This window comes from Lonchura striata, chromosome 1, assembly GCF_046129695.1.
Source record: "Lonchura striata isolate bLonStr1 chromosome 1, bLonStr1.mat, whole genome shotgun sequence".
Classification (NCBI taxonomy): Eukaryota; Metazoa; Chordata; class Aves; order Passeriformes; family Estrildidae; genus Lonchura; species Lonchura striata.
Genome location: NC_134603.1, coordinates 103,610,879 through 103,634,515, shown reverse-complemented (window position 1 = coordinate 103,634,515; position 23,637 = coordinate 103,610,879). Strand labels below are relative to the sequence as shown.

The 23,637-nt window shown below is 34.7% G+C and overlaps 1 protein-coding gene across 1 annotated transcript in view; it reads right to left on the bottom strand.

Annotated features, from left to right (window-relative positions):
* The window catches only part of SUGCT (succinyl-CoA:glutarate-CoA transferase), a 339,298-nt gene that overhangs the window by 171,650 nt on the left and 144,011 nt on the right, over positions 1–23,637 (bottom strand). Inside the window, exons 11-12 of the mRNA XM_031503930.2 lie at positions 21,192–21,289; positions 10,185–10,287 (exon numbers count right to left, since the gene is read on the bottom strand). Of these exons, the coding sequence (XP_031359790.2) occupies positions 10,185–10,287; positions 21,192–21,289 (201 nt within the window). The remainder of the gene's footprint in view (positions 1–10,184; positions 10,288–21,191; positions 21,290–23,637) is intronic.

The window sequence follows — 23,637 nt, the reverse complement described above, 5'->3', positions numbered from 1 at the left end:
TCATATTTAATACAACTGTTAATCACCTTTACTACACTAGCTTCATATTGCGGTGACCTTTCATGTAATTTCATTTTCTTATTCTGTGAGCTATGAGGAGTTTCAGGCATCATCCTAAACAATTAAAATTCAGCTGGGTCCCCCAAAGTTCTGTCTGTAAATCTGATCAAAATCTGGTTTTTTGTTGATTAGCATTTTTCAATTACCAATAAATCCAGATTGGTTTTTAGGGCTTAAAAAAGTTTTTAAGAACATTACAGATCAACAATATTAATCAAGATTTATATGTAATTCAACAGAATTTTCACATTTAAATCAAATACTACAAAATCACACAATTTTTGATTTAAATTGTTCTAATTCAGTGCTACAGCTGCTAACTATCCAAGTAAAATTGTGTGAAGAAAATTTCAGCATGTAGCATGTGCTGCTCCAAGTGCTGACATCTGAATGCTATAGGCAGTTTTAAACTTAGAATGAATTCTTTAGAACAATGGTTATGTTCCTGGCCTTACTGCCCATGTACAGTGAGGAAACACTTCCTGCTACCTCAAGTTGTCTACTTGAATCATAATAGAAACTTACATGAAACCACTCAGAGATTAGAGAGAAAATGGTAATGATATAGAAGGCTTACCTGACTAATGCCTTTTTGTGTTGGTTGGAAATCTGTATCTTCAAATACCCACTCCTACTCAGCCTACACACTTGTCTTCTGATGGCTCAGATATTTCTCCTTGTTAGTGAGAGGCATAAAACTAAACCAGTACATCTTCTTTAAATGTTATTGCATAACTACAGTATAAAATAAACATGTTAGCATCTCATCTGAAAATATCACCCTTTTTTCAGCAGTGATTGGGACTCCAAGATGAACTTAGGCTAACAAGTGTGAGAAATCTTGTCATTTCCGGATGACAGGCCAGCATCATGGCTTGAGCTAAGACTTTCTTTAATCAAGCTGAGCACTCAGGTAAAGCACCTGAAAACCAAATTATAAATAAAGTCTGATTTACACAATTTCAGCAAAACTTATGTTGTTGTCGTTGGATTTTCCATTTTATTTTCTTCCTTGCTGGAATACATGTACCATCATCTGTAGTTGCAATCATCCAAGAGATTCTGAAATATGTATTCTTCAGACGTCTTTAGTATTTTCATGCCTATAAAACTTAACTCATGCTACAAACCTTCACCCCACTACTTATAAATAGATTTGTTTGTAATCAATATAAGTAATAAATACCAAGGATAAAATCTAGCCCTTATGGCCTCTAAGAGACACAAAAAAACCCCTGCAGGCTATGTTGAAATGAACTCCAAGAGAACTTGGTGGCATTTATTTTGAAAAGAAAATTGTAAGAAACATTAAAAGCAACTCTTTGTTCAAGGAAGTTATACTGAAGCATGTCTAAAATTTAATCTGAAATAATAGTATTTATTATTGAGTCTATTTAAAATTTGCTTAGTAAATGAAGACATAGGTACATTAGAAAAATATTTCAAAACAATGTTGTTTTCTTACTTGATTTTATATACTTATTTGATCTGAGTCAGGCAACTAATAGTCCCATACTGTGGGAAAAGCAAAGACTGCCTATTTAACCTCTCTTCTACTTTGTGATGATGATTCAGTGAATGCTCAGATTTAAGAAAAAAAGTAAAATCAACTTGTAAAAATTCAATTACTTCAGCATTACTTGAGGTTGAGAGACTTGATGAGACAGACATATGCTTATATTCCTTTCTTTCCCATACATGTAAGAGCCTTGACACTCCTCAAACTTTACAAAAATGCAACAACTGGGTTAATTAAAAACTTTTGACCCCACAGTTGCACAGTTTATACAAACAGAAATGAAGGCTGGGCTCACACTCTGCGGGGAACTTCTCAGAATGCACACATCTAGCCCAGTAAAGTTTGATGGCCTTATCCTGAACATACTCTGGTAGTGAGACAACAAATAAAAATTCTTTGAAACCAACTGATGCCACTTTGATGAGCTGCAAGATTAGGGAACCAGTGTATAACTCCTGCAAGTATAGAAACTAATCCAAGAGTATGAGGCACAAGGGACATGTGTTATAGACTCCTATCACTGAGACCTAACAAAGAGTGAGAGGTTTCAAAAACAGGCTCTATGCTTCACACCCAAGGATGGAATTTTGACACAAGTGCTGCTAGAAGGAAATGCCCAGAAAAGCTAGGTGGTTCTTCATGTCCTTGAACAGCCATGACTGCAATGTAATCTTTAAACACAACTGAGTATTTTATGAGAATGGATCTCTTTTTTGAGAACTTAATATTCTTCATTACCCACAAATACTTGGATCATGCTCTTCTCAGTAAAAATGCTATTAGCTAAAGACACACCATTCATATATATACACACTTAAAAGGGCACTGAAAAACTGTTTCTCCTAAGCATCACTTGCTTGCACAGAGAAAATGCAGTGCAATCTAAGTGCCCGCTCAACTTATTTCCTGTCAGGCTCCTCCATCCTGCAGTAAAGATGTGCAAAAATAATGTTACTTCTCATAAGGCCTTATTTTAATATACATCAGTTAAATCAGATGATAAAAATTTTAATTTCCCAACTTCACTGGTGCTTTCACATGAGAAGTTATACTTTACAGAAGCATAATTACTGCATCTTTACAACACCGCTTCTCCAAGTTCCAACTTCATGGCTAAGAAGCCAAAAGAGAGAAAATTAAGAATAAACCCACTATGATAGTTTTTTTCAGCTATTTTAAAAACATCATATTTTTCAGGTGCTCCAATAATACTTTCAACAGTTTCATTTACATCCATGGGGACTCAGCACTTCTATGTATTTTGCATGTGGCATCACAAGGCAGGTTCTCAAAACATGAGGCACACACATGAAATGACCTTTTAATATTTTGATTGAAATGACTTATCCAAAACTATGTGGGAACTGTGTGGCAGATACAGGAAGAAAGAGATTCCTCTCTGACATTCAACTTCTATAAAAAGGAAGCTATATTTCTGCTAGGTCTTACTGCTTTCATTCTTTTTATACTCTGAATCAAATTAATTAAGATTTTGACAACAACCTGGTTCAGAAGGCAGAGTCAATGCCCTCCTAATGATCAGTCAAGTCTATTCTGCATGCTTCAGGAAGATAGTAAAGGAGAAAGACATTTCCTGTTTTAAAAATATCACAATGCATATTAATTAGAGGTTCGACAGTAAAGCTGTTAGTGAGTTCTCATGTTGGCACTGTTCTTATTTATTGTAGCATTTATAGAAATCAAAATTCAAGCAAGAAAAACCCTAAACATTTGATCTAATGTAGTTAGACAGTTTCTTATCTAGGTCTCAAGCCGAACTGGCACTTTCAGGCTCACAAAATTCATAAAAGGCTTGGGGAACATGTGGCAACAGGTGAAAGCATGCACTGTATGGGACTCCAGCCCTCTTTACTAACAGACAGTTTCTTTCCACTAACCTTAAAAACATGGAACAAAAAAGAGTATATCTATGACACTGCCATTACCTTTCCGCTCATGTCTCTTAGAAAAATAATTAATTCTTTAAAATGGAGCAGAAGAGCTCCTAGGCAAAACCTAGTTGTCAGAATATGTTGGTATGGTAAAAAAAAAAAAAAATCTTATCTCTGGAAACTTTTTAACCCCCATGAGTGGGTCATTTTACCAGAAATATTTCCAATGTACTTGAGATTTAAGCAGACAACCAGAACTGGAAATTCTGTAAAGCTAAAGGCAAACAGAAACAAAACCTCATAATAGAAATTGTTGAGCTACTTCTTTACTATTATTTTTCTTATAGGACTATCTATAAATACTAAGTACTGTCTAGACAGTAGTTGTATATTAAATGTGTGTACAGACAAAATCTTGTCATTAACATAAAACATACAAGTTATTTCAAGACTCCTCCACCAGAAGCTCTCCACAAGTCATTGTAACAGAGACAGACCATGCCAAACATGGCACAGTCATGGACCAGATTTCACTACAGCCAAAATTTAAAACACACGTCCTATTACAATATTCCTCATACGAAAATACAAGTGCTGTTTCATTTTGAGACTTTCCTACAACATCTGGATATAGAATCCTCTCACACTACATATATACTGCATAATTGTGTATATGTGAAAATCACATACTACAAACTGTACTGGAATTGGATTTTCCATTTTACTTCTTCAAAATATGTTCCGTTTCTTAATCCATTCCTCTTTAGAACAGAATCTGCTTTTATTAAATTCCCACAGGACAAAATCTTGAAAACATTTGTAATTCAGTATAAGAGAGCTATTCTTGACAAATTAAAGGCCTGGGTATGGCTGGTGGTGTGGTGTTTTTTCATTGCACGGAATTTAAAAATTGAAGTAAAAATTTGTCTTGAAACACCAAAGCCAGGCAAGTTCACATTTTCAGCTTAGCAAGAGAGGCATGAGTACAGCTGAATTTCTGATTCAAAGTACAGTTTAATTTTAGATATGTTCATGGGGTTGTTTCACTTTCAATGAATTGGCATCTTTAAATGTAAAAACATTCCATTATAAGATTTCCAACCAGTTTTAGTACTTATTTAATAGACACATGCAAAATTTAATTCCTCTCTTGTCTGTTAGGAATTATTTCCAGAAATATATTGCTTTAGGCCTTCAATCAGCTGCTTTTCAGTTGCAGAAACCTCTACATGTAAAATACTTCCCTATAGTATTATGAACATGAATATAATTTCATTCGTCTTGGGACAGCCCTCAATATGTCACAAAAGTGTCTTTCAACAAAGAATGGTTGAAATGGTCATATTAAAACAAAAAAAGTCAAACAAAATAATCCCCAACCAAAAATCAAACCCAAAACAGCACCAAAACCCACACAATTAACAAAATGCAACAAAAAATCACCACTAAAGGAAAAACACACTACGCATTTTATAACTTTTCCTCTTCTATATATTCACAATACTGAACGTAGAAGCTTTTACCAGATGCTAGCAAATTTTTTTACCAGGATGCATACAAAATTACTTCCAAAATAATAGGCAATCTGAAGGTTAATGAAAAAAAAAACAAACTACCACCTTCATAAGTTTTCACAAATAATAAACTTAAAACATCAAATAATTGCCAGCTATCAGATATTTCAATACTCAGTTTACTGTGACTTTTTTTTCTGAGGCATATTCAGAGAAATGGCTAAAGGAACTGTAATGGTCTTCTGGGACAGGAAGACTAAGGTTTCAGTAAAAAATGTTAAATTAATTTTTATAGTGATGCAAAGTCAGGGAAGGGTTGTTAAGGGATGGCCTCTTGCCACAGGGTGGAGTTTTGTTATGGTATCCTTTTAGAGTCTGCAGGTGTTTGGCAGGAGCTGAAATCAGGGCCAGCTGTGATATTTCAGCTCTGATATTTCCCTCCCCATATTTCTCAGAAGTGATGCATCAGGATGATGTCTTACACCTGATGTACTCAACTTGTGTGGTATGACTGGAACTGTTGCGGGGGGGCACGGGGGAAGTGCCACTGCATGGTTTTCATTTTATTTTCAGCTGACAACATTCATATAGTAAAACTCATCAACATGAATGGATATAATATATTAAAACACCAGATTGCCATTTATTAAACTGCCCATTTTTTCTGGGTTGTTTTGGTGCTTCCTGTATTATGCCAGCTATTTAATTAAAGTAAGAACACTCTATAAAAGAACATTGAAAGAAATTACAGTGCAAAAAAGGCAAAGGCAATGTTCAAAAGAAGGAAAAGACCCCTTCACTCACCTCACTTAACCAGCAAAGATCTTTGTTCTTGCATACTTAGCTGCAGTACAGTGCATACCTGTTTTTGTTTTATCTTTTGGGAGAATTTGAATAGTTTCTATTAAAAATGGTATTCTCTTTTAAGTTTGTTTTGTTTGGAAAGCTTCAAACCATATTGTATTTCATACACATATTCCCCAGGGTATGTAGAATGGAACCATACTGAGGTCATTCGTAAGATTTTTAAATGTTTTAAGAATTCTTTTAATGTTTGTAGTATCTTGGCCTGATTAAAAGAGCACATTTTTTAAAATAGTTTTTAAAAGTTTCACTATATAAATTTTCATATTCTATACTGTTCTATTAAGCATTTGTAAGAACTTTCACAATCATTGCTTTCTCCCTCACATTTTTAAGAAACTTGTTCCCTTAACTAGCTAATCTCCTTTTTCTCTCAGCCGTTTTATCCAAATATACACAAGTACACGCGTACATCTCTCCACAGACTGATTGACTTACCAGTACAAATGCCTGTGGTATTCATTTTAACTTCACAAATGAATAAAAGATTATAATCAGTGGGAAAAGTGGACATTTAACTCCATTCATGGAAAAACAGTATCACCTGGCACTCCAACTTAGTAAGAAATTTCCTGGGTTTTGGCAACTCACTTGGAGTACAACTGAAGCTGTTAATGATATTAGCAAAATGCCCTGGGATCAAAAAATATGTTGTTTTATCTCAGTTTATAGAAAGAGTTATATAACCACTCCCAGCCTTCGGAGTTCTGTGATCCTTTTAGTTAAAATAAAATTTTAAAGCACAAACAGCCTGTAGCCAATTGAGTTCCATCAGACCATTTCAATCATCTCCTGTAGTTGTCTTGCCTCCTCACACGTGGTTCTAGCCATCCCAGCCCCCTCCTCAGATTTCTGTCTTCATCTGGTACGAGCCTAGAGCACCATTTACAGCATTGCTGACAGCTGAGCTGACATCCATGAAGTGTATCTTGGTCACTAACAGTTAAAGACTACACTTACCATGCAAGGTGTTTGTATTATGGATATAAGAATCCAAGTATAAAGGAGGAAAATAATGATAATAAATAAAATGTTTAGATTCAATCTTGATGGTAACACACAAAAAGGAAGATGTTAGTGAAGCTTGTGTATTATCTATTAGACTTAGATAAGGGTTAGATGAAATTGAACTATCAGTGGGTTTAATGTTTTTCTGAACTCTTCGCAATGGTTGAGAGCAAATGGTCATGAGAAGCAGATAACTGTGCTTTGATCAAACAGTGTTATGTGAAATTAAAGAGTTTAACATCAGTATCAGTATTAGTATCAGCATGCATGGCTCTCATATGCCAGTTGAGATACATCTTTCTTAGAACTGTATTTTCTGATCTAAACTGAGTCTGAGAAAACCACATTATAATGTGAGCACTGAGAAAAATTATTACAAAGTTTTCATACTTGATGAAAATCTGGGTTCAGGTTTACACATAATAAAATGGGTGGATTGATGAACAGGTGGATAAAGAATTGGTTGGATAGTCACATCTAGAGGGTATGGGTCAATGTCTCAGTGAGACATGATATTGGTGACAAGTGGTGTCCCTCAGGGATGCTTACTGGGACCAGAGCTATTTAACATCTTCATCAATGACTGACAAAGGGATCAAGTGCGCCCTCAGCAAGTTTGCAGATGACACCAAGCTGAGTGGTTCACTTGGTACACCTAAAGGATGGGATGCCATCTAGAGGGACTATCATATGCTTGAGAAGTGGGCCCATGGGAACATCAAAAAGTTCAACAAAGCCAAGACCAAAATTCTACACCGGGGTCAAGGCAACCCTCAGGACCAGTATGGGCTGGGGTATGAGAAGACTGAGAGCAGCCCTGCTGATAACAAATACAGGGATATGGTGGATGAGAGGTTGGACATGAGCCAGAAATGTTTGCTTGCATTCCAGAAAGTGAAACATGTCCCAAGTTGCATCGAAGGCAGCCACCAAGAGACCATCAAGAGAGAATCCTCCCCTTATACTCTGCTTTTGTAAGATCCCACCTGGAGTATTGTGTCTAGCTCTGGGGTCCACAGTACAGGAAGGAGCAAGTTGGAGGAGTCCAGAGGAGTGCAGTGAAGATGATCAGAGGGCTGGACGGAGCACCTCAACAAGAGGAAAGGCTGAGAGAACTAGGAATGTTTGTCCTGGAAAAGAGAAGGCTCTGGGGATTCCCTGTTGTGGCCTTTCAGTACTTAAAAGGGGACTATAAGAATTTTTAGCAGGACCTGTTATGATAGGACAGGGGTTAATGACCCTAAACTGAAAAAATGGTTAATTTAGATTAGCTATAATAAATTTTTTTACAATGATGGTTGGAAAACACTGGAACAGGTTGCCTAGATAGATGGTAAATGCCCCATCCCTGAAAATATTCAAGATGGGGCTGGATGGGGCTTCTGAGCTATCTGATCTTGTTGAAGATACCCCTGCAGATTGCATTGAGATAACCTCACAAAGGTCCTTTCCAACTCAAAGTATTGTATTATTCTATAAAAGTCTTGCAGCGATTAGAGTATGCTCTTGTTGGTGGGTGCTGGTTTTCTCCTAGGATACCTGGGATTTCATAGTGCAAGGATACATAGATTACAATCTCTCAGATGGTACATTTCTTCCCCAGTTGAATAGTCTCAGTCTTTCTCCCCTGCTTCCTTTGAACTGAAACTACCTGTGAGAAAATGCTTCTCCAGAAATGAAATAAAGGTATAACATGCAGCTATGCACAAATATTGGCATTAAATTTCCAGTAGCAATGTCCAAGTGCCACGTATTTCAGAGAAGGGTGTAGAAAAGAAGGCTTTAAAGCAGTTTCATAAGGAAGAGATTAGCATGCCCCTTACAGAAAAATATTTCAAAAAACATGCCATATCTAACTGCAAAGCACCATGATACCTTTTATGGATAGGCTAACTATGTCAACTAATAACCTGACACATAGATATAAATAACACATATAATTATAATATATATACATGAAAATGTTATTTAGGTGAATTCTAACAAGAGCAAGGTAGCCAAGATAACCTCTTTCCAATTTGGGAGGTAATAGCCCATGACATATAATGTTTTAAAAACAGTCCCTTTCAGAGTAGACTCAAATTCTTAAAGTTCACAGCATCAAAAAAAGCACAGAATATTTTTCCAATGTTGCCCCAAGTAGAGCCAAGTCTGAGTAAAATACTCTTGCTGTGTGTTCTTCAAAGCCCAATCTTAATCCCTGTGAAAGTTATGAAGTGAAAAACTTGGCCCATGGATACTTTACGGCGTGATACTACATCATTTTACGGAGAAAGAGCGTATTTATTTAGTTAAAAAATATTCTTTCCCTGCAGTCACCTAACAAATATTATTTTATGCCTTTAAAATAAAATAATATTTATAACAAATATTTATTATAAACTTTTTTTTATGACCAGGATTGCTTTGCATGCTCTTATTTTCCCAACACTACAATCACAGTCACAACAAACACTTCTAAAAGCAGACATGGGCATGTACAAAATCAAAAGAAAATACCAAAATAGTCACTGATCAATAATTTTTTCTTGTGACTCTCTTTAGTAAAAGTCAGCTTCGAGAAGATGCATCACACACTAGAATAGCCATAAAATATTCAATTGTAGTACTCAAGACAGTATAATTCAGTTTATCTTGGGCCCTTTAACCCTTCCTAAGACAGAGTCAAAAAGCAGGGAAGGCATCAGGGAATATGAAGATAATATAACTCTCCAGGTTCAAAAATATTTAAATATTTTTTATAATTAAGCATAGGTGAAATCCAGTGCAATATTTAAAATAGATACTGAGATGAACTGTTTTTAGCTACTTAAACCACCAGGCCAAGAAAACGTTAAGATTCTTTCTTCATATGGATTTCCTGCTTCATGTTTCTTTTTCCAGTCAAAATGTTGCCCATTTTTTTTCAAAGAGAATAGATTTTGGTTATCCATACTCCATACAAAAAAATTAGTTCTTTCAGGGCCCAAAAAGAGGTGTTTTTCTGCATATTTATGCAATAAAATCCAATTACATACTATATTGTTGTTTCTTTCCCTGTTTTTACCAGCCAGTTTTGAAATACAGACTCTCTATGTGAGACATGAAATACCTATGGTTTAATTTGTTGTGACAAAACCTGAGTTCCCAAGCATATAATTCATTTAAAGATTCTGTAAATATTTCTTAATATGACATACTATTGGATGAAACTCAATCCATCATAAACCTCTCAAACCCCATTTTGAAGTAGCCAAAATCAGGTCTGAGTGGCAGGAGGAGTGATCATGACTCAGTATTTGTAAGACACATGTAATAATATACAGAAGAGACTTGGTGAGGACCAACCTGAGGATCTGAGAACACTTGCTGCATGTTGTTGATTGGGCCATATGGAACCCCACTCCCTTCAAAGAGCTGCAACCACTCGATTGTTGCTTTTTCTGAAAACCTAAGAGCAAATAAGAATGAATGTGGTTTAAACACTGTACTTTCAGATTCTAAAGAATGCATACCATGTCTCCCTCCTCTTTCACTGCTTCTATACTCCTCTCCATGATTTCTTCCCAGTCAGTGAATATAATAACAAAAACATTATATTCACTGAATATAATAACATATATAGGTTCTGAAGAACCTATGTTCTTCAGAAATGCAAAACCCAAAAACATAGGGGAAGGAACATCTCTGAACTGACTTCTGTTTCTATCTGATCATCTGAAGCAAAGCAGAAATGATGTAAAGCTAAATTTGTCATCAGTTTCTAATAAGGATCAATGGGTTTCCTCCTTTCCTTAATTATACTAATGTGCTTCACATTTGGTTCCCATTATGTACATATTTAACAACAAAAATATGTAGTGCAAGTACCATACAATACTGCTCATTAAAAGCTGATGTAAAGTGCCACCAAAAACATAACATCAGGATTAAAAAACACATTTTTAGGTCAGGTAACAAGACTGATCACATATTTATTTGTTGTATGGTTGTACAACCTATCCTAAGGACACAAAGCTCAGCCTATATATACTGTCCCTGTATGCTGGTGAACATGTTGCTCCAGGTCCTTGTATCACATGCAAAAAAGCTCATTTCTTTCTAAGCATTCAATTTCATAACTATCAACACCACTCTATTTCCCCTGTTTTGCTAGATAGATTTTCTTTCCTCATCTGCCTACTGAAGTTGTATGCATGGTGAAAAGACACCATTGAAACAATACCAGTCATTGAGAGATGGTATTTTCCACAGTCATCAGGGATCCTGAATCAAAGGTGAACTTACTTGGAGACAGTATTTTAAAGTTCAGGAAGATAAATATCATAGAGATCTTACCAGCTTATTAGAAATCAAAGATTGACTTAATGATATACCCAACACTGAAAATAAATTAGATGAGATTTAAAGACTTGATGGAAATGAAATTAATAGAAACTTTTAAAAGGGACACTCAATTACTGGTGTTCTATAGCTACCAGGTTGCTGTTCCTTAAGAGTAATTTAGAACAATGTCAGTAACATTCAGCTTTACTTCTAGGACAAAATATGGATGGCCCTTTCTCAGAGCTAGCAGATTTATTTCTGAAGTCAATGAGCAATTCCAGAAGAAATTGAAGGAGCAATAAAAAAGAAAAATCAAAATAAAAGGCCTTAAAAGTGCAAAATATGTTATAAAATGAAGCATTAGTCATGAAGAAATGAAGCATAATGCAACATAGCTTCTAAATAAAACAGATAAAAGAATATTGCAATGTACTTTATTAAATATTAAAGTGATTTCATGGTAAAGACATAGCCATAAAGACAGTGCTGCTGTTGGACTCATCTAGGATCTATCCAATTTAGTACTCTGTTGCAGCCATACCTAGAACCAGGTGCAGAAAACTGCAGAAAAAGGTAACTCTACAGGGGCAGATAACCTTCCTTCCGCAGTGATTGCAGCTATTAACCACTGTTTTAGTTTAAAATAAAATTTGTGATTCCCTTCAGTACTTTCCATTCAACAACAATTCTCATAATCTGTATATTCTTGTTATTTATAGCTGTCTAGCATTAAGGTTTGGGGCTCAAACTACTGCACAATGTAAATAAGTTTGCATGAAAAACTGTTTCACTTCAGTTACAGATGTTGTTTATATAGGATTATGTTGTTCCCTACTAGCAACAGAGATGCTTCATATTTCATGGCCTACTATATCCCTTGTAATAAATGGAAGGCTTTTTTCAGCTACTACTTTTTGACACTTCAAATTCTACTATCTCATTTCTAACAAGACAGGACAACTGCAAAAGGAATCTTAGACACAACTTCATAACCATGGTGCTGATGACCATCACTAGGAAATTCCTGTACGTCTCAATGTATATATCACATTGATCTGTTAGTAATTAATAAGTCCCACACTTCTTTTTAAGAAAGAGTTTATAAATATCTTCCCTAGTCTAAAAAAAAAAATCTTGTGCATAAAATTAAGTCTTTTCAATGGGACTGCATAACCAGTAGGCTACTTCCTGATGTTGTGGTAAATGTGAATAATTTTCAAGATACATATTCTTCTTCAGTTACACCATTGTGACTCAATATATAGTGGAGCTGTACATGTAAGTTGCAGAACCTATGTATATGTTAAGCAAAATTTCTGTGATTCTATATGAATTTCTACAATTTAATGTTGCACTTAGATTTTTCCTTCCTATGTAACAGATAAAAAGCCCCTACAATTTTGTAGAAAACAAGAGATTTTCTATTATCCTCAAGGGACACACACAGCATTTCTTCTTGAAATTAAACTAACTGATGTAGAATAACTTCCTTTATTTGTGTTAAAGAGAGGCTGTTAAGAACATATTGTTAAGAAAACTGTTTAAAAACAGAGCACCACCACTGCCAATAAAGGTCTAGTATTCACATTTTGAGAGCAACAGCATGGAACTATTTTGCTCATTCAACTATGTTTTATACATTGAAACACCTGCTGTGCATTATTAAGGGAGAAATACTGTTTCAAAATCTGATAAAAGATAAGCCACGGATAAAAAAATGTCAATTTTTACTTCTGATGTCAGCTGTACAAATGTCAACTTATTTTTTTTTACCAACCTGTATATATTATTCCCCCAACTAAACACAAATTGTGATAATACTTATACAAATAAATATCATAACTATTACTTAAAGTAATGGTTGCTAAATGGTAAAACAGGGCTGATGTTTAGGTTGCTAAGTGCCCATTAATAACATGCTCAGCACTCCCAAATAACAAGAGAAGACCCTCAGCAAAAACTTCCAAGAAATAGAAGACTAACATTCTCTCCTGAAAATGAAAGCTCTGCCAGCAGAAATTTAGAAGGTCTGGCCAGTGCTTTTTCTCTTAACATATTTTAAAATGTCTTTCTGTGCTTTTTCATTGTTTTTAATAAATATCCTACTTCGTATATTTTCCAGTTAGGAAAAACAAATTATTGACTTTCCTTATATATACACATACATAAATAAAATCACTGTGATGGAAACACATACAAGGCTAAACAATGGGCCATCTTCCAAATTCGAGCTAATAGGGTAAAAAAGAATCCAAGACTGTAGAACATCTGAACTCTGAAACATGACACTTAGAAAAGGATCTTTAGTTCAGAGATAACTCAGTGACTACAGGAGAGCTCAACACTGCTCACACTACAGCTTCATTTATTTTCAAAGGAGTCCCTTTTCCTATAAAATATTCCATCTGCCACATATATGTATACATATATATATAATCACATAAACGCCCTCTAAATTACCTATGATTTAGTTACAGAAATGTTTTAAAGCTGTAGCTTAGCTTTCTGCAATTACTATCAGTATTTTAGAAGTTCAAAAGGATTTGCTGTTTACTGTAACTACTTCGTGTTATGAAGCTCAAATTCAGGCTCTTTCTGAAAGCACCTCTAAGAACGGAAGGATACGTACCCCAAGAAGAACAAACCCATTGCAGGACATTTACTGCAAAGCCTGAACTGAGGCTTACTTCCTGAAAGGTCAGAGTCTCCATGATGTCTTATCTGCATTTTAACCAATACTCAAAGCCTCCTCCGAACTAAATTACACAGCACTCATGAAGATACTAAAGCTGCAGTACTGAAATGAGGCATCAAATTCCAGAACATTTAACATTAAATACATTTCATGCTTTAAAATATTTTAAGAATAGAAAGTGTGGCATAAGCTGAACTAATTGAAATTGGAAAAAATCCAACTAAATATATTTTTATTCAATTAGTGAATCTAGCAGGCATCATTAAATGAAAACATCTAAATTTAAACTATACACTCAGCAAATTTATAAAAAAAATTACAGCACAATATAAGAAAAAACTCCAAAAGGCAAGGAATTAAATATAAAATAAAAAAAGTTTTACACCTTGTTTTCTTATATAAACAAGTGTAGTTTTGCTTCTTGAAAAGAAGGATCTACATTCCCTTTTGCCTTCTAACAAATTCTAATTTTAAAAAAGTAAGAAATGCATCTTTACATGTAAAACAGAAAAAGAATGTCTGCTTGACTTGTGCAAGTTATATGAAATGGCTTTAATGAGTTCATTATTTTAATAGCATTTGGGTGTGTTTCTAAGTTTCTCATTCTGATAATTATTAAAATAAAATTTGTTTATTTTTTTAGCATTACTTTGTCTTTCAATGAAACAAAGACTTAAAAAGTTTGAATTAATTCACTTTGTGTATATTCCAGTTTCTATGTTTCCTAGAAAATCTTCAATCCTTGCTAATGTGGAAGGGCAACCATGTTTCTCTAATGGATAAAACCATCCAATTTCACACAAAGTAAGTTTAGAAGAGCTACTAAAGCAAAATACTGCTCTTTTCAATAGGAAACTTATGGCAATTAATTTAGAGAAGTAATTTGGAAAGCTACCAAACACAGAGGGAACAGCAACCCCTAGGATTGGTAAGAGCTTGCTACATGTGGTAAATCACAAAAAGCTCCTCTGTTCTTACTCAAGTCCACAAGAGCATTCCTGTGTTTTCTAGCACAACCCAAATCCACATCATATTTTTTGTTTAATTTTATTCTATCTACAGTCTCTTCACTCACAAATACCTACAATATTATTTTGTTTCACTAGCAAATACCTCTTTAATTGTAGTTAAATGTATAAGAGATTTCATACAGCTTCTTACAGTAGAATCTATGGAACACACTATACAAAACAAAAATCCTAGAAAATATTTGTTTGGAAAATTCAAAGAATGGAGCATTATCCTTTAGTGCAGAGTGAATATAGAATTAGTGTTTTCAAACTGAATACTACAGTATTTACTCAGCATGTAAATATCTCTGTTACTATCTACTTTTCTGTTACTGGTGAATCACTGGAAAAACCACAATGGACAAAATATTAAAATATTTGTGATCAACACGATTGTACAGGTATTGCTGAGTGATATTTCAAATACTTTAAAAGATGTCACATGCAGTAGATTATAAGGAAGCTATATAAAGAAACACTATCCAGAGATTTGCAGGTACCATAAATCCACCATGAAAATTATTTTACATTTCTGCATACTGTAAATATTTTTACCAGTTTTATAGAACTATTAATAAATCTTCACCTTTATGCAAAAAATTTGTGCATGAGATTAATGGACTTTCTCCTCATTCCTCTATCAAAATTTGCATGCTACTTTAAAGCTATGTATGTTTTTTAAAGAATGGCATACCTGACAGAGGGAAACATGTCTACCTTGGAAAATGCATTTCTTATGGCTACTGAGTAGTTATTCCAGCATGCAAAAGAACTAGTTCTTTTTGTAGTCAGATAAAGTTAAGCTACGCACATTAGAAATATACAACTTTTCTCCAACCTTCCTCTGTTTTACTCAAGTACAAAAAAGGATCATAAGTTTTTATAATTATGACAAAAGAAGTGCAAATTAAATGAAAATAAGCTATCTAAACACACATCAATAAAAGCACATTGAGAAGGATGAAAAGTTACATTGATTTTATTGCTGATTTTCTTTCATCCCCAAGGGGATTAAAGAACTGACAAGGGTCAGGTCAAAAAGTTCATTTAAAAACAGGGATTTCAGTAGCCTGAAGTTAAAAATGCAAGTCATCAGAAAAGAGATGACAAGTTCCTTTTCAGAAAGGATCTTGACCTTCACACAGATATGAAAATCTTAGAAGATTATTAAAAGGTAAGAAAAGAACATAGAAAATACACATTAGCTTACCCAGTCCAAAAATCAGATGCTTGAGACATTTTGGCTCTCATTTGTATACACAGAAGTCAATATAAAATAACAATTGAAAACAAAGTATTTTAAAGCAAAATGTGGCAATTCAGTAGCCAATGTCTACATAACCCTCTATGTGCTGATGGGATAGTAAACCTTACCAGCTGTGCCACACTGAAGTAAATTGTCTTTCAAACTTCCAACACCTGTCTTGCTGAAGCTGTAAACAACCAGATGCTCATTCCTGTAATGTTATCAACAGTGACTTCAGTGAGCAAGGCTCTAGGCTTAAAAAAGGAAATGGTGGGGATAGGGAAGGAGATTTACAAAGACTGGGTGTGTCTCAACAAGTGTGAATTTAACAATGCTTCTCATTAGGCAAATTAAACATCTTACAATACTCCCTTTAGGTGTTCTGTTACTAGGTGGAACACATTTAGCAACAACTTTATTAATGAGGATCAGGTTCCTCTGTGTTTCCTTCCTGCTCATTCCTTTTCCACTCGCACTTACATACGCAGCATGCAGCTGCAGTGTACAGTCAAAAATAAGGGGTTTAAAATATAAGTGCTAGGAATAGAAGTTCCACTCTGAATCATTTCCAGCCCTAACACTTCTGAGTCTACAGTAATTTAGTTAGAGCTGCAGGAGCACTAATCATACTGAATTTATGTGTTGTTCTTTACATGCAACTGCTTCAATTTAAAGGCTGAGGGCATGACTGCTATTCACCTTCCACCTACACCTATACACCCCCACATACTCTGTTCCATTTACAGGTTAATTTCCCAAGGTACCTTGGAACACACATTAGCAGCCCTTAAAATGTGTCTACATTACTGAGGTGCATGGTGGGATTAACGTTCAAATTCTGGAGTAATTTGAAGAAGAAGGTCAAGAAATTAAGCCCCCTTTCTCAACACAGTTTCTTTTAAAACTGGTATTATATTAGCTTTTGCACAGATGTCAAATTTCATGTGCAGTCTATATGTGTGTCTTGACATATGCGTGCTTATATATACACATACAAAATAATCTGCATTGTGTCTGGTACTATTGTGTTCTAGTGGAAGTAAAAGTGAAAGGGAGGTAGAGGGGGAAGAGAGCAAAAATTAAAACTTGGTTCTCTTGTTTGTGAGTTAGATGTACATCTAACTCACAAACCAGAGGTTTTAACTGGAAACTTAAAAAATAGAGTGCTCTGTAGTCTGTCAGTTCTCACATAAACTGGGAGTCTCAGGGGCCTCAGTGGTAGCCATTGAACCTGACCTCCACCCAGGTAGGGTCATTTTAAATTGTCTCTTGGCACATACACAAGAAAGGAAGGCAGAGGTAATTTGCTTTTGTCAGGGTTCTGCTTTCTTGTCATTTGGGGAAAATGTAATCTAAATAAAGCAGCAGATACAGAAGGCACCAAAACTTTTTTTTTTTCAACTGAAGAGTAGATGTGCAAATGCTAGCAGTGGGAGCAGAAACAGGAAATAAGATTAAGAGGGGGAAGAGGTCCTGTAGGAAGTGGAGGAAGATTATGGGAACAGGAAAAAAAATAAAGCAACATAGAAGGAAGAGGACCAGAGACAGGAAAGGGGCAACACCATCAGTAGCAAAACACGTTCAAAATGCCCCATAGGTCTATATTCTTCTTCCCTGTGAATATCCTATGAAGCAGTGGTCCTTGCAGCATTTTACTCATTTCCCCATAGACTATGGAACTAAAAACACTTTATATCTCAAGATGGAACTGTTTTCTGTAATCCCTCCTATAGCTTCAGTACGAGTGCAGGTCCTCTTAGAAGCAGCATACCACTCCACCACTCCACAGGGTTTAAATCCTGTCACATTTATTGACATCCAGCATTTTCTGTGGATACTGAACTTATCCTTCCTTATTTGGTCTCCCTCTCTACCTTTCATTTGTGCCCTACAGATGGAATTGAGATGTGCAGAGAAAAAGCTGGATTGAAAAATTAAGGACAGGCATGTTTCACTCTTCATTTCTGTCAGAGGAGAAAGGACAAGGAAATTCTTTCTGGAATGAATGGAGCAATTCATACCTTTCAGAGCTGTTGTTTCAACTTGCACATATGTCTGAAGTCATAGTCATGCCCGTCTTGTACTCTCACTCATTTCAGTATATCTGACTTTGAAGGATATATCATTTCACACCCTTCTGAAAAGTCTTCTGTTTAAAGGTCAGTTTCTTATAAGTGCTGCATAATCCCCTTGGTTACTTGACTGTCTTAAAATCTGGCATGGTTACCACAGGTGGTGAGTAGAATTATTGATCTAAATTAGAGGTCACAAGTCAAAAATTCCCACAAGTCAAGAATTCCCAGTTCATGACTTTTTCTTAAAAAAAAAACCCCAGCATTCCTTAACATTGACCAATTGTCCCAATGTTTCCTTTGTGCACACATATAGAAATAAAACTGTGACCAAAGAGTCTCAATTGCTCAGTTTTTAGCAAACAAAAGCCACCAAGTGTCTCCTTGGCATTCAGAGTTCAGATGCTTTCAAAAATTTCAGTTCCACACATGAAGCAAATCAAATGCTCAAGACTTCAGGGAGCTATTGACCGTGTGAGTAGGTCTGAACACCTTCCTCTATTGCTATACAAAGCCTGGCAAACCCTTTTTCTTAAGAGGAGGGAGTGAAAAGTCCTTCTTTTTGCACTTACTGAATCCTCAGAAGTTGGAAATTAATTACAGGTAGTTAATTTTGAAAATTAAGAAAAATAATTGAAAAGGTGAAACACAGCTCCAAAACTGTCCAAAAAGGATAAGGGCAAGAAACAGGGTAGATAGGTCAATGGAAACCTGCTCTAGGCTCTGGTGGAGCCTTGGTTTATTAGGATTAGAGCAGCAACAAAGGCTTGAAAAAAATATATTCTTATAACTACTGTGCAACAGCAGTGCTATATGTAAGCAACTGCAGAGTACTAAGTATCTGCCATACATGCTGCTTAAATACCAATGACTAGTGGAACAGAAAGGGTGTATACACTGAAAATGGCAGCAGGAGAGTTTGGGCAAAAAAGGAGTGGCTCATCTTAACAAAACTACTGTACTTCATACAACTGTACTTCACTTGCTAGACTGAGAAAATTGGTGTCTAAGAATATGTCTTTTAAGCTGCTCCAGCTTGTATCTCCACAAATTCATTTTAAAGTGGACATCAGTGCACATACAGTGAGTGAATGGAAGTGCCTGCAGGTGTTTTTGTCTAAGTAATGCACCTTAGGGTTACATTTTCCATGTGCTGGAAGCTGTAATACTATCAAGCAATCAGTGAGTAAATTAAGGTATTTTTCAGTGAAATTCTATCATTACTATTTTGTCATTTCCCTTCATTTCTCAAGGGTTGACATTTTTCAGCACTGAGAAACGATTCATCTAATTCTCTAAGTAACTTCAAAAATAAACCACGTACATTTTTACAAAAAACTCTGCATTAGTGAATTAAAGCAAAGTTACCATGGAATATGTGTGGAAACACATTCAACTTCCATTACAATACCGAAGGTGTTTGTTATATCTGTGTTTTATAACTGATTGCCAGATGAACTCACATATGACACAGCAGAATACTTCAGAAATGTCTGCTCCAAAAGTGTGTATATATTTACATACTTGAATATAACATTCAGCCTAAATTTAGCCTAAATTATAAAAATAAACAGAACACAAACTCTGAGAAAAAAAATACATAAAACAGTAATTAGAAGAGCAACAATGTAATTTGATTAACTAATTGCTACAGATAGAAAAACAAATTGTAATTCTGGCAATTCAAAGAACAACCATTCCTTGAACTTTATCTTCTTGTTCAGATGTTGCCCATAGGGAAAAAAAAGACAACTTCCAAAATTAACCAAAAGCAACAAGCTATCAAGTACCTGATCTATGGATGGCAAAAGAGTCTTCTCACACAGTACTAGAGTACATCAGACAATTACATACTAAATGAAGTCCAAGTAATAAGTCAGCATGAACCAAATTTGAAACTAAAAGTATGCATCAATAATGTAAAAGCTGGTCAAAAGGCCAGGTCAAAAGATAAATTATGGCCTTTCAGAGGCTCAAAACATATAGCAAGAGTGGCTTTGTCTGAACTATCACAATCCATTTGTTATAGGAAGGTAAAAGAAGAGTTCCAAAAGTTAATCAGGGACAGTTGCACCATAATTATTCAAAAATGTGGGGATATGCTACTGAAACTCTATTTCTTGGATGGAATGAAAAGGGGAGACACCTGACTTAATGCTTCTAAACCCCCCCCTCCACACACACTAAAATTGCCTCAGTGATAACTGTTATGCATTTGTTGACAAAGACTAATACTGGCCAATGTCGGCATGATAGTATGACTTTTCTTGAATAATTAACCACCTCCTGTGCTCATCCCCAGAAGTATGAGGTGCTGTCAAAGTCACCTTTGGGAAATTTTACATAGATTAGATTTTTCTTTCATTACATAAATTTATCATCCTCTCCATTAAACAGAAAAGCACTCCACAGGTCCTTCTCAAACAGAATGAGGAAAATAACCAAGCTATTTTAACCTCTCAAATAAAAGGGTTTTGTGAGTTATCTCTTTTAAAAAATCAATTAAGTACTTAATAGGATAATTCCCAAACAGAAAACTAAACACATAGCCTTTTGATTTCAAAAGGAATGGCCCAGGGAGAATTTGTGGCACAGAGTACTACAATACAGAATCAGCAGTAAGGGAGAAGAGCAAGTGGATACAGAAATACTCATTGAAAAATTTAAAATCCCATAGCAAAAGCAAATGGTGCTCTAAGCATTTTTTCCAGGTGCTACATTCATCCAGGAAAGCAGAAAGCACTGGTTTGCTAAAATTCAAGTTAATATTAAAAAGAAATTAAAATGGTTTCTGAAAGTTTAAATCTGTGGTCTGGCTTCTTCAGTTCACACTATAGTCTGTGTGCAAAAGGCAGACTATTTATCAGTAAGCTTTTGCAATACCTATTATAAAAACTGGAGTATCTCAAAACAGTAAAACAAAATTTTCACATGCTGAGGGTTTGTTATACGTTACTCTTTGCATTAACAGATTAAATGTGGATTCTTCCCTTTAAATTAACTTACCGGGTTGATAATATGTCAATAAGTTCTTTTCTGTTCTGGACTCTGAGTGTATTAGTTTTGTATCTGGAATCTTCACTAACTTCAGGCAAACTCAGGATCTAAGTAAAAATAAAGATAAATAAGAAATGTGCTTGACAGATTATATATATATATATATATATATATATATGTAATTACTGATTTTTTAAAAATCACAAATTTCCAATAATCACTACTTATCAACAATCATCTAATACAAAGAAATTTAAAATTAGTTATTATTCCTTTTTGTAAAAAGCCTCCTGGTTGATGTTACATAACAAGTAAAGAAAAAGAGAGAAATCAGACTGAAGATCAAAATCTTAGCTAACAGCTTTCAGGATTAGCTAGGAGAAATTCTTACCATAGAACACTAAAATGTAAGTTATTAACATGTGGATGGATAGATCGGTGGAATTATCCTGCACTAACTTATATGTCACAGAATAAGAAATATGTCTGTATGTCATATGCTAGATGGAGAAAAGATATGCCTAATATTATTTCTTTCCATTTCAGTAATCTTTCTCAAAAAGGAAAAAAAAAAAGAAAAGAGATGCAAAAAAGTCTTTTTCTATTGAAACATCATTGGTCTTCTTTATTATTTTTTTTTCTGGAAGAATTAATATAGAAAAGTGGTGGTATAGCCTCTGAGAAAGGAGAAATACATCTTCAATGCATAACTTCCACCTGTCACATTAGAACTCCAAACAACATGTGAAGACAATGTATATTATACTATAAATGGAATGTAAAAGGGAGTTAAATGTGCAGAAGAAGTCTTAGAATTTTTGTACAGGCATTCATTAGAAAAAGCAGCTGTGTGGAAAATCAATATAATTTACCTATTTGTGCCACAATGACTTTCTATAGAACATAAATAAACACAGTTAAATGTGAGTTCTAGAAATACACCATTTACATCAGCAACAGAGAAAGGCAGCATAGAATCTTATAAAGAGACTGTGACATATTCTTCGTGTATTTTTACTCACTAGCACACAATAAAGTTCAGCTTTTCTTATTATGAGTCTTGTAATAATTCTAAACATGCTACATTTTTATAGAGCTATTTCTAAGATGGCTTAAATATATAGAGTCACAAACCTGAAGTTCCTATAGCCCATCATTCTATCTCTGCCTGTTGTCTGATGCTTAGGAAGAGTTTAAGAACAGGACCAGTACATATAACTTCCTTAATATTCATCCAAACTCCAGTCCTCTTTTGATTAGGACATTTCTGAGCTGAATGTGTTTTCTACATATTTAGCAATTATCAATGGATTTATGCTTTATTAATATGTTCACTCGCTCCTTGAATCCATATGCCTGTGTATTACCCCATGGAAGTGATAAGTAAGTTGGTGTCAATCTCTCTGATATTTGCTTCAAACATAATATTCTACTAATTCCTCTGACACTGGTTTAGACCAAGGCCACAATCATTTAATAACTCCTGACTTTGCTGGAGTGAATAAGGATACAGCTTCCTTTACAGGTGAATAGCTGTTGATGACATAAAACCATTAGCAGAACAGATATTCTTTCAACAGATATTTATATATATTAAAAACAGATAGTCATTTTGACATAATTTTCACCTAGAGTAACAAAACTAAGCATGGAAGCAAGGTATCTGTAAGTTGTGCTAGAACAATGGTGATGTTACAAAACTTTTCTGCAGATTTTTATCTGCAAGGTAACATAAAATATCAATCTAGAATCTTCCATCAATACTTAATTCACAGCATATTTTCTTTTCCTTCTGCATTTATATAATGTAGTTTATGGAAATCACAACATATCATAATTTAGCATTAGAAAATAGATACATTTTTCTATCTGGAAGTTTATCAATACTATTGGTACACCTTAAACTTATTTTCCTTTTTTTAATACTGCTCATTTGGAATTACAAATCACTGCTTTAGGAAAAAAAACAAAAAACTGTAAGGTTGTTCAAATTAAATGATAGTGAATACTTGTGTGAGCTTTAAAAACCAAGAAATTAATCAGAAAGCTATGGTTCCATTTGATGAGCTATATGAAAAATGATCATATGGAGTTGCTCACTCTGCTATTTTAATTAATGTTACTGATTTCAGCTTTAACTTAATGTCCATCTGGTGTTAAGCTGCATGTCTATATATGTTCTTCTCAATTTTTTTTTGTGACTAACAAATGCACACTTGTGAAGTTATTCATTAGTGTACCATTCATCTTTCTGCATCATGTTACTAATGTTATTTTCTTTATTTCACTGTGAACATTTAGAATTAAAATGGTGCTCTCTGTTTGAGGCCTTGTTCAAGCTCTACATGCACACTCAGTGCTTACACTTGATGTTTTGTGTCCTGCAACACTAGCAAATCTGTTTGAAATCTCCCTTGCTCAGTGTTCCTAGTCAGACCAAATCAGCCACAGGTCA